General features: G+C 40.7%; 1 protein-coding gene across 1 annotated transcript in view; it reads right to left on the bottom strand.

Annotated features, from left to right (window-relative positions):
• LOC102818268 (chromosome unknown open reading frame, human C3orf52) overlaps positions 1 to 12,627 on the bottom strand; it is a 64,638-nt gene that overhangs the window by 38,421 nt on the left and 13,590 nt on the right. The window contains exon 3 of the mRNA XM_006864213.1: positions 8,103 to 8,232. Coding sequence (XP_006864275.1) covers positions 8,103 to 8,232 — 130 coding nt within the window. The remainder of the gene's footprint in view (positions 1 to 8,102; positions 8,233 to 12,627) is intronic.

Genomic DNA, 12,627 nt, shown 5'->3' on the forward strand with positions numbered 1-12,627 from the left:
ATAGCAACCCTGAATAGGGTTTCAAAGGCTATAAATCTTGGTGGGAGCAGAAAGCCTCATCCTTCTCCTACAGAGCACCCAGTGAATTCAACCTGCTGACCTTGTAGTTAGCATACCAATGCATTAACCACTGCATTTAATTATTTTTCCCAAACCAAGGATGGGTTTCATTAGTACGGTGTTCCTTAGGTCTTCACTTCCTAGTTGGGCAAGTAGCTCACAGAGCAGAACCCTAAAGGATGCGTAACTGATTTTCTAAATACCCAAAAAGAAAAAGACTTCAAGAGAGAGAGAGAGAGGTGTTTTTGTTTTGTTTTGCTATGTTTTCCTTTATCCATTACACTAAAACATGTATAGGTTCCTTAGAGAGAATGTTAGAAATTCATTAATACCTTGTCCCTAAAGAGCTAGGACAAAACCATGCCTCCAAACACAGGATTTCCTGGGCTTTGCACACAAAAGTGATCATTTTAAAGGATTTTCAGTGTCTACCATGAGCAATAAGGAGCTCTGGTAGCGTAGTGGTTACGAATCAGGCTGCGAACCTTAAGGTCAGCGGTTCGAAACTACCAGCCGCTCCGCGGGAGAAAGATGAGGCTTTCTACTCCCGTAAAGATTTACACCCTCGGAAACCCTGTACAGGGTCGCTATGGGTCGGACCCGACTCGATGGCACTTAACAACAACAACAACAACAACCATGAGCAATACCTTCATATCATGTCTGCAACTTCTACTCAATGCCCTGAATTTGTCATCCTTTCAATGGTGTCACAAGGACAGAGGGATGGGGAGCCCACCCCAGGAGCAGTCAATAAGGGGGTACATCATATGCCAAGAATTAGCAACAGTAAGAAAACCAACTAATGGTTGATCTGCTTTTTATTATAGCCACATAGTAGCAATTCTTATCATGTCAGTGATGAAATACCCCTCTCCACCAGGAACCCTATCCTCGGCACTCACCCACTACATTTTCCTCTCCCCCAAATAGTTCCTTCTTCCTTTCTGGCATGCATTTACTTTCCTCTTCTGCGTCCAATCCAACCCATAACTATTAACCCTCCACCTCCCAGCCTCAATCTGGGAACTACAGAGCTTTCAGACAGGAGATGAAGGTGCTAGAAGGAGGGGAGGCAGATGACAAATGTAGCTCCTGAGAAACCTGAGCTCCTTCAGGACTCCAGAGCCAGGGAGGGATACAGCCTGATCTCCCAGCAATGCCCCTCGCTGTAGGCATCAGTGATTAGCACACAGTTTCAAAGAAGTCATCAGAAGTTCTGAAACTATTCACAACAGTAAGCCTGGCAATTAGGCAGTGGCCAATTATTGCAGACTGTCAGCCAGCAGTGGCCCCCAGAGCTGCTCCTAGTGAGGCTGCAATCCTGTGTGTGTGGAGGGGTTCTTGCTATCCCTTTTTCTGTGGTACTCCCCATTGTCTACAGGAACTAGCTCATAGGACATTTCCTCCCCACCTCTGCTGAGACAAAGAGTAAAATAAAAGTATTTCCCAGATGCAAAAAAAAAAAAAAAAGGAATGAAATTTTTTTGGTCTCCCTTATGGTATTGACATATTTTAAATGATGACAGATATGTCAATGACAAATTAACAATCCAATTGAAAATGGACTTTGCACTACAAATGTGAAAAAAACGCTTCCCTGAATATTGATTGCCCTGTGACACTTTGTGTCTCCATGACAAAGAGATAGAAGACTTGTACACTGTGAGCTGAAGAGGTGAGCCAGCCGACTCTGAGATTGGAAGACTGCTCTTGAGTCTTGTTAAATCAAGAAAATATTAAACCAAGCACCATCCTTTGTTCTAGACCACAGATGAAAATAGATAAGTTCAGTTTCAATATCTACATAAGGAGTGAGTATCACAAGGCAGTATAGTATCGATGCCGACACTAATCTACTGCCCTAGCTTGATGAAGGAGATACCAAAAACTCAAAGAATCAAATTGAGTCGATTCTGACTCACAGAGACCCCACAGGACAAAGTGAATTGCCCATAAGATTTTCCAAGGCTATACTCTTTACAGAAGCAGACTGTCACAGACTCAAACTGTTGACCTTTTGGATGGCAGCTGGGAGCTTTCACCACTGTACCACCAAAGCTCTATTAAAGGAGGTACCACAAAGCAGAACAAACCTACTGCCAGAGAGTGAATTCTGATTCACAGAAACCTTATAGAGGGTTTCCAAAACTGCAAGTCTTTAAAGAACAAACAGTGTCATCTTTCTTTGCCACTAGTAATGCAGCATCACACCCACAGTGCTACCAAGGCTCCCTGGAGGAGGCTGTTGTTGGTACTAAGTGCCTCTGAGTCACTTGCAATTCATAGCAACTTGAGGTTAATAGTCCAGTGCTTATCCTATGGCACCACACTAGGACTCCATAACTTTTCCTTACCTTAAAATCAAAGACTTCCGATCAATAGTAGATGAAATACAATCAGAATGTTCCTTACAAGTCAGGACAAAATGTTGACTCCTTTACTATGGACATACCATCAGGAAGGACCGATCGCTAGAAAGGAGCAGCAAACTTAATAACATAGAAAATGATGGAAACCCTGAATGACAGACTTGACACAGTAGCTGCAACAGTGGGCTCAAATGTACCAACAATCATGGGGATGGTGCAGAACTGGGCAACATAGCATTGTGCTACACATGAGGTTTCCATGGAGTAGCTGTCTCAAAGGCAACTAACAAAACAACTACTACTACCTGAAAACCAGCCTACAACCTCAAACAATCCTCTATCCCTCCTAAACTATGCCCTAAATAACTAAGCAAACGTGGTGCCGATTAAGAAACTCACATGACATGTTAGCACATGTCAACACAGATTTTCTTCAGGGACGATAGAACCTGGAGACAGGCAGAGGACAGGAGGCAAAAGGCAAATGCAGCTCTTGAAGAAAATTCTCAGAACCCCCTCTGAAGAGGGTCAGGCACTACCATTCTTATTCCCATTCTATGTCTGGATGTGTTATAGAGAGCCCAGCTCACCTCAAATCTTCATGGAAGCTGGTTCACCCTCAGGAGTACCCCAGCACAGAGAAGTTCCCCTCAACCATCACTACTACCACATGCAAATACAACTTTCCTTTTTTGTATTTTGAAATCCAAATGATTGCCCACTGGAGTGTTCTGTATATATTCACCACACACCATTTAATAATGATACACACAGTGAAGAAGGCAAAGACTGCAGGAATACAGCTTCAAGCTGAGGAGTGCCAAGAATTTCTGGCAACCACAGAAGCTAGGAATAGGCAAGGAAGGATTCTTCCCTAGAACCTTTAAAGGAAGCATGCCGTGCTGAAATCTTGATTTCAGATTTTTAACCTCCATATCTGACAGATTAAATTTTTGTTTAAAACCATAACTGAAACAATAACAACAACAGCTAAAGCCTTAATTATGTCAACATTGTTTAAAAATATAATGATAACCATCTAAAATGTATTTCAAAAGAGAATGATTACAAGACTTCCCAGGTACTTCATGCCTCATCACAAAGAGAAAATGATAAATTTTGCTCTGCTCATTGGGTTACACTGGAGCAAATTTTGGAGCATCTATAGGAACCCTATATGGGTCGGAATCGACTTAATGGCACTAAACAACAGCAATATAGGAATCCTGCCACCACTCTTCTGTCAGTTTGTCATATTGTGGTAGCTCATGTGTTGCTGTGATTCTGGAAGCTATGCCACAGTTATTTTAAATGCCAGCAGGGCCACCCATAGTGGACAGGTTTCAGCTGACCTTCAAGAAAAAGACAAGACTAGGAAGGAGAGACTGACTACTTCCAAATATTTAGTCACTGAAAACCTTATGAACAGCAGTGGAACACTGTCAGCACCAAATTATTGAATATTGAAACATGGTGAAGAGCACCAGAATATTGCCAGATATAGCACCAGAAGATGAGCTCCTCAGGTTGGAAGGTGCTCAAATTACAACTAGGGAAGAGCTGCTTCCTCAAAGTAGACTTGACCATGATGACGCAAATGGAATAAAGCACTCAGGACCTTCATTTGCTGATAGGAAACAACTCAAACTGAAGAGAAAAAGCTGTAAGCATGCATTAATAATCAAACATGGAATGTACAAAGTATGAATCTAGGAAAATCGGAAATTGTCAAAAATGAAATGGAATTCGTACACATCGATATCCAAAGCATTGGTGAGCTGAAATGGACTGATATTGGACATTTTGAATTTGACAGTCACATGGTTTATTATGCCGTGAATGGCAAATTAAAGTGAAATGGTGTCACATTCATCATCAAAAAGAACATATCAAGATCAGTCAAAATACAACACTGTCTGTGATAGGATAATATCCATAAGCCTACAAGGAAGACTAGTTATTACCACTTTGATTCAAATTATACACCAACTACTAAAGCCAGTGATGATGAACCTAAAGAATCCTAGCAACTTCTTCGATCTGAAAGTGATCAAACATGCAATCAAGATAAATTCATAATTACTGGCGATTAGGATATAAAGGTTGAAAACAAAGAGGAAGGATCAGTAGTTGAAAAATATGGCCTTGGTGATAGAAATGATGCTAGAGATTACATGATAGAATTTTGCAAGACCATTGACTTCTTCATTGCAAATAGCTTTTTTAAACAACATAAAAGACAACTATACACATGGACCTCAGCATATGGAATACACAGAAATCAAATTGATTATATCTGTGGATAGAAACAGTGGAGACACTTCATATCATCATCCAAAACAAGGCCAGAGGCAGACTATGGAACAGACTATCAATTGCTCATGTGCAAATTCAGGCTGAAGGTGAAGAAAATAAAAACAAGTCAACAGGTGCCAAATATAACCTTGACTATATCCCACCTTAATTTAGACATCATCTGAATAACAGATTTGATGCATTAGACACTAATGACTGAAGACCAGAAGAGTTGTGGGATGACATCAAGAACACAGAAGGAAAGCATAAGATCCTTAAGAAGACGAGAGAAGGGAATAGACCAAAATTGATGTCAGAAGAGACTCTGAAATTTGCTCTTTGGTGTAGAGATGCTTAAGCAAATGGAAGAAGTGAGGAGGTAAAAGAGCTGAACAGAAAATTTCAAAGGTCAGCTCAAGATGACAAGGTCAAATATTATAAAGAAATGTGCAAAGACCTGGAGTTGGCAAACCAAAAGGGAATCGCACAATCAGCATTTCTCAAGCTGAGCAAACCAAAGAAAAAATTCGAACCTAAACTTGTGGTATTGAAGGATTCTATGGGCAAAATATTGAATGATGCAGAAAAGAAGATGGAAGAAATACACAGTCACTGTACCAAAAAGAAATGGTCAATGTTCAACCATATCAAGAGGTAGCATATGATCAAGAGCCAATGGTTCTGAAGGAAGAAGTCCAGAGTACACTGAAGTCACTGGCAAAGAGCAAGGCACTGGGAATTGATGGAATACAAACTGAATTCTTTCAACAAACTAATACAGCACTGAAGGCACTCACTCATCTATGCCATGAAATTTGGAAGACAAGTAACTACCTGGCTAACTGACTAGAAGAGATCCTATTTGTGATTTCTGCATTCCATTGGGTCACCTCTCTTTGGAATGGCCCTAAGAGAGGTGACGCAATGGAATGCAGAAATCATCGGACAATGTCATTGATATACTATGTGAATAAAGTTTTACTAAAGGTAATATAAAAACAGCTCAACCATACATGGACAGAGAATTTCCAGAGGTTCAAGCCAAATTCAGAAGAGGCTGTGGAATAAGGGATATCACTGTTCACAACAGATGGATCTTGGCTGAAAGCAGATTAATACCAGAAAGATGATTATCTGTCCTTTCTTGACTATGCAAAGTTTTTCGATTGTGTCAATCATGACAAGTTATGGACAACATTGCAAACTATGAGGATTCTGGAACACTTAATTGTGCTTATGGAAAACCTGTACATAGACTAAGAAGCAGTTGTTCGAACACAGGAAGGGAACACCAAAAGGCTTAAAATTAGGAAAGATGTGCACCAGGGTTGTATTCTTTCACAATACTTACTCAATCTGTATGCCGAGCAAATAATCTGAGAAGCTGGATTATGTGAAAAAAAATATGACATTAGGATTAAAGGAAACTCACTAATATTCTGTGATATGCAGATGATACAACCTTGCTTGATGAAAGCAAAGAAGACTTAAAATACTTACTGATGAAGATCAAAGACCATAACCTAAGGTATAAATTGTATCTTAATGTAAAGAAAACAGAAGTACTCGCCACTGGATCAATAAACACCATCCTTACAAATGGAAAAAAGATTGAAGGTATCAAAGATTTCATTTTGCTCAAACCGAACAACAACACACTCATGGCAGCAGCAGTCAGGAAATCAAACGATGTACTGCATTAAGCACAGCTGCTGCACAAGACCTCTTTAAAGTGTTGAAGAGCAAAGACGTCAGTTTAAGGACTAAAGTACACCTGACAAAAGCCATGGTATTTTCAATAGCCTCATATGCATGTGAAAGCTGGACAGTGAATAAGGAAGACTGTACAAGAATTGATGCATTTGAATTATGGTGTTGGAGGAGAATACTGAAAGTACTTTTAACTGCCAAAAGAACCAACAGATGCGTGTTGGAAAAAGTGCAGCCAGAGAGTTCCTTGAAAGCCAGGATGGTCGGACTGGTCTCTCATAGTTTGGACATATTATCAGGAGGGACAGGTCACTGTTTGGTAAAGCAGAGCATTGGAAAACAAGAGGAATACTCTTAATGAGATGGACTGACACAGTGGTGGAAGCAATAGGCTCAAATGTAGCAATAATTGTGAGGTTGTCAAGGACGGGGTAGTGTTTCGTTCTGTTGTGCAGAGGGTCGCTATGAGATGGTACCGACTTGATGGCACCTAACAACAACAACAACAACATAGGAATCCTGGAGTCCTGGTGTGGTGCTGTAGAATAAGTACTCGACAGCAAGGTCCGTTTGAACTGCAAGGTTGGTGATTCAAACTCACTCCTCGTCAACACTATATGGGATCACTATGTATCAGAACCCACTCGACGGCACATAAAAACAACAATAGGAATCCTAGAGTCCTGGTGTGGTGCTGTAGGATAAACACCAGACTGCTAACCACAAGGTCAGTAGTTCAAAACCACCAACTCCTCCTCAGAAACCCTATACAGTGTTGCTATGAGTCAGAATCAACTGGATGACACTTAACAACAACAACCTGATCTGGGTGAAAAAAATGTGTTTCTTTTTTTTTTTTTTTTAACAAACTACAAAGTAAATAAAGAAAATATTAAATATGTATAAAATTCCCCAATCAAATATATTTTAAATTTTTAATGAGAAAAAAGAGAACAGTTAAGCAAATTATGGCACAAGAGACTTTAACTACCAATACCTCCAAAACTAAGCCAGTGCTATTAAGCTCATTCCAGCTCATAGCAACCTAGAGGTCAGAGAAGAACTTTGCCCTAGCTTCTGAGGCTATAAATCTTCCCAGAAGCCCTATCTTTCATTTAGTAGCTGCATGCTTAACCACCAAGTCACCAGGACTCCTTTAGCACCATATTCATATACACATACAACACAAATGTAACAAACAACCATTATTTCTAAAAGTTAAAATTATGGTAGGCTACACTCACATTTCTATAAAGTTTTGGAAAATTCTTTGTAATCCATTAGTCTTCATTTTGTCATTGTATTAATATATCAGGAATACCAGATCAAGTACAGCCATTATTTTGATTTTTAAAGTTTTTGAAGGAAACGAATCTCAAGCAAGGAAATATAGAAATATAATAAAATATAAATTAGTGAAGTATGTTAAAATTTTAAGAAACTCATTCAGGGTTTTTACGAAACCTCTATTCCAAAATCCAACAGGGGGTATAAAACAAACAAACTATAACAATAAAAACAAAGAATCCTTTTTATCTCTCCGGCATACACCATATTCCAAACAAGTTTCAAATTATGTCATAAATAATGAAACAGCAATAAATCCGTCTATTTCCATGTAAGTCATAAGCTTTAAAGTTCTTAAAAATGTTTAAACCCTCTTACCTCCAATAAGACATAAGCTTATGATGATGACTAAAATGAGGCCAATGAAAATGGAGGCAATGACCATCCACAGTTTACACTTTCCCACCACCTTCTTATTGCATGAGCTCCAAGGGCTTTGCTTCATAGTCTAAAAAACAGAAGGCGTTTGTGAAACAATCACTTCATTGCAGCAAACATTTTTGAGTACCTGTTAGGAGTCCCTGGATGGTACAAATGGCTACCACTCTCAACTGCTAACCAAGAGGTTGAAGGTTCAAACCCACCCAGAGACAAAAGAAAGGTCTGGTCATCGAATTCCAAAAAATCAGCGGCTGAAACCCATATGGAACACAGTTCTAAGGGATCACTATTAGTCAAAATTGACTTGAAAGCAACTGGTTGTTTTTCTTTCTGTGAGTCAGGAATATAGAAATGAAAGTAGCAGGAAGCTGACCTCAGGGGTTCACACTCTACTGGGACAAATGTACAGGTACAAACAGGTAAGGAACAAGGAAAGGGCAAGAAAATGCTCTGAGGGCTCTAAACTGGGGAAATGCAAAAAGCTTTCAAGAAGAATAGGTGGCATTTTTATAGTTAGAGAAAGGCATTCCAAAGGAGGGCAAGAATACTCAGTGTTTATCCATAATGGGACAGGTCAACAGTCTGAAAGAAAGGTAGATTCCAGAAGACAGTGGCAAGAGTAAAGATTAGAGAGATTCTTGTCAGCATATTTGGAGCAGGTTTTGAGTGCTGCCTGAGGAATGGGGACTTAGTTGGGTGTGTACTGGGGGTTGGAGCATAAAAGATGCATTCAGATTGGACGCACCAAGAGAAAGCGAAGAGGCTACTGATATTACTCAGATTCTGCCTTTAAGATCCTAGGAAGGGAAATGAGACATTAGGAAAGAAGCTTATGGAGGAAGATAGTGAGGCAGAGTACAAAGTCAAAGAAAATTATTACAAAGATTATGGTTTATTGAGCACCAACACTTAATCCCAACAGCCTTTCAAGGCAGGCATCCCCACCACATGGGGTTCAAAGAGATTAGGCAAGACTGATTCCTGCTGAGTGACTGCAAAGCTCTGGTCCACTAGCTCCCAGCATCACAGTGTGGAGCTCCAGGTTTTGATCAGGCCTGGCTGCCATGGGGGCACCTCCTCTCAGCCTCCACTGGCCCCTAAAGGGCCCAGGACGCTCCTGCTCCTCTGACTTCCCACGGCAACATAAAATAATCCCTCCAGGGAGACCAGGATGGAGAGACACTTGAGTTCACTTACTTTAGACAGGTCATCTGGAAAAAAACAATTGCTAGAAAAAAAATTCTGTTTGGTAGAGTCAGCAAAATTGAGTGTAACGCTTAATGACAATAATTAACACAGCAGTCACAACAATGGACGGACGCAAACACACCAAGGACCCTGAGGATGACACAGAACCAGGTTTGCTCTGTTATTCATATTGTGGCCTTGAGCGGGAGCCAATTCCACAGCAACTAACAACAACATGGGGGCCATGAGAAGCGGTGTTATGTGGTTCTGCATCTGACACACTGGGATTCCAATCCTAGATATGCCACTTAAAGGCTCTACAACCTGAAGCACACTGCTGAAACTTCCAGCTACAATGTTTTCATCTGAAAAATATGCCATCAATCTAGCTCCCAAGATTGCTGCAAAAACTAGAGATAATATATATGAAGCACTTGCTGAACAAATACCATTATTGTTAAGTATCATCGAGTCAGTTCCAACTCAGAGCGACTTTGTATAGGGCTTCCAAGGAGCAGCTGGTGAGTTTGAACCAGTGAGCTTGTGGTTCAAACTGACCTTGCAGTCCAGTGCTTTATCCCACAGTGGTACACCAGAACAAATATTAGGAACTAAAAAACAAAACAAAACAAAAAAATACTGGTATTACTCAGCCCTTATTCAGAGTCCCTTTCCCACCAAGCATCAGCTGGTACTTTATGAGGCTCACTCCCAGACCAACATCCTGTTTACTTTCTCTCCCATCATTACTGATGACTGCCATCATAAAAGGAAGCTGTCAGCCTATGTTAACACTACACTTTAAAAATGATTATATATTTCCTGGGTGTTTTTGTCCCCAAAACAAAACAAAAAACCACAGAGGGAATAGGGAATAGAAGCAAATACTGTTGAATGATGATACACGGAAGGGATTGTAATCATTGCAATGAAACGAGTGTAAAACTGATGTTCTCCCATGTAAACTATCACTCAATTCATAATTAAAAAAAAAAAAAAAAGACTACGCTTTATGCCTTAGAGATTGCCAACCTTGTTTGCAAGAAGCTTTGGTAGTTCCATGAAGGAATTTTCACCTTCCATGCAGCCATTGCGCCTCATGTGCAGCCACACTTGTCTGTCAGTGAAGGCTTGTATGCTATGACGCTGAACAGGTTTCAGTGGAGATTCTAAAGTAAGACAAATGAGGAAGAAAGGCCTGCCAATCTCCCGAAAAACAGCCAATGAAAACCCTATGGACTACTATAGCCCAATCCATAACAGATCATAAGGATGGATGCCACAGGACCAGGCAGAAGTTTTGTTCTGTTGTACATGGGGTAGCTACAAGTCTGGGGCCAACTCAATAGCAGTCAACAACAACATAAAGTCTGGCTGCATGTTAGAATTACCTGGGGGGATGGATTTAAAACTACAGATGCCTAGGCCCCACCTGGACCTAGTGGACCAGATTGACTTAGAGAAAGCAATTGCCTGCTGAATCAATTGCTTTACCAGGGTTGAAATCTCTGGTCTGAAACCCACTCATCCTTCAGGAACCAGATCAGAATACACTTTGGGGGGGATGTCTCCCATACCACCTCACCCATGAATAGTCCACACAGTTCATGTACCACTGCCACTGACTGTCTTGTCTAGTTCGTGTTCAACCGGCCTTCTCTTTCTAGACAAAGAGAATCCACAAGACAGAAGGAAGAATGAGTTCTGAGGCAACTGTTGTTAAATGCTTTCAAATCTGTTCCGACTCATAGCGACCCTTTTAGGATTTCCAAGGAACGGCTGCTACTATCCAACCTTGTTCCTTCCAAGGAACTACCAACCTTGTCAGGCAACTGGCATGTAATAAATATGTGTTGCTTAGTTATAATGGCATCCAAAAGTTTTAAAACTGTGCTTTGAGATGTTCGGGAGTAAAGGCCTAATCTTGGACCCTACTGTGGCTCTTAGGCCCAGCCTGGCAGAGGTTGGGGGGACCTGTAAAGGCTCTGGGATATCTGGACAGAGAAAACTCTCTTGAGGTAAGTGTGTTACTAGAGTCCCTGGACAATGCCTCTCAGCCCCACCCAAAGACTGTATACTATCTTAAAACCACTAAAGATAAGGATTTAATAAGGCACAAGGAAAAAGAAGTGCTAACATAGCAATGTGCCTTCAACTTCCAGGGGGCAGAAATATATCTCCACTCTACCCACAGCAACCCATTTTCAGAATCCCTGAGACCAAAATGGCCCAGTGTCATTTTTAGTCCTTACACAAGTGGCAGCTGGAACCATAAAGATTAGTACAAAGTGAAACGATGCAGTTTCAAATGAACCACTAAGTGAGTTTCAATATACCCCTTTGGGCTCTCGTGCCTCCACTGTTCCTTAGAGACTGCCAAGTAGGACTTTTGTGATTTGAGAGGATCATTTCTCCGTGACTTCCAGGAGAAACTCAGCCCAGAATCCTGTTTGGTAAAGTGGAGGGTCAGAGAAAAAGAGGAAGACTCTCAATGAGATGGATTAACACAGGGGCCTCAGCAATGGGCTCAAACATAGCAACAATTGTGAGGTTAGCACAGAACTAGGCAGTGTTTTGTTCTGTTGTGCACAGGGCCACTACTGAGTCAGTACCAACTCAAGGGCACCTGACAACAACATTCTTAGGTTCACCACCCATATGTCTGTTTGTAATATTGTGGGAGTACTGGAGTGGCACTGTGAGATAAAGCACAACAACGGAATGAAAACATTGTCCAGATCCTGCAGCATCACCTCAATCAGTTGCAGGACTACTAAGATCCATAGAGTTTACACTGGTTGATTTTAGGAAGTAGATCAGCACTCCTTTCTTAGTCTGAAAGTTCTGCTGAAATCAGTTCAGCATTATAGCAGCACACGCCAATATCAGGCAAGTAACGTAGATCAAGCGAAAACTTCTAAGCATATAGGAAAACCTGTACTTTATCATCTTTGTTGTGAAATTTAATGTACTTCTTGTTTGATCTAAACACAAAAAAGTCAGCTTATTCTTACTCTAAACTCTGAACTGTCAAAGATATAGCAATGTTGTTAATTTTTAGCTAATCCACTTATTCAAGTAAGTCTTGCCTGCCTTCAACACTATCACTTTACTGGTTTACTATTATTTTAGCTACACGCTATCACTTAAAAGTTTCATTTTCAATTAGGAAAACGAGATCAAAGTCTGTATAATTGTTGCTGTTAGGTGCCATCGAGTCTGTACCAACCCATAGTGATCTTATTATGCACAGCAGAACGAAACACTGCCCGAT

Source organism: Chrysochloris asiatica, unplaced genomic scaffold (assembly GCF_000296735.1).
Source record: "Chrysochloris asiatica unplaced genomic scaffold, ChrAsi1.0 scaffold00061, whole genome shotgun sequence".
NCBI classification, from domain to species: domain Eukaryota; kingdom Metazoa; phylum Chordata; class Mammalia; order Afrosoricida; family Chrysochloridae; genus Chrysochloris; species Chrysochloris asiatica.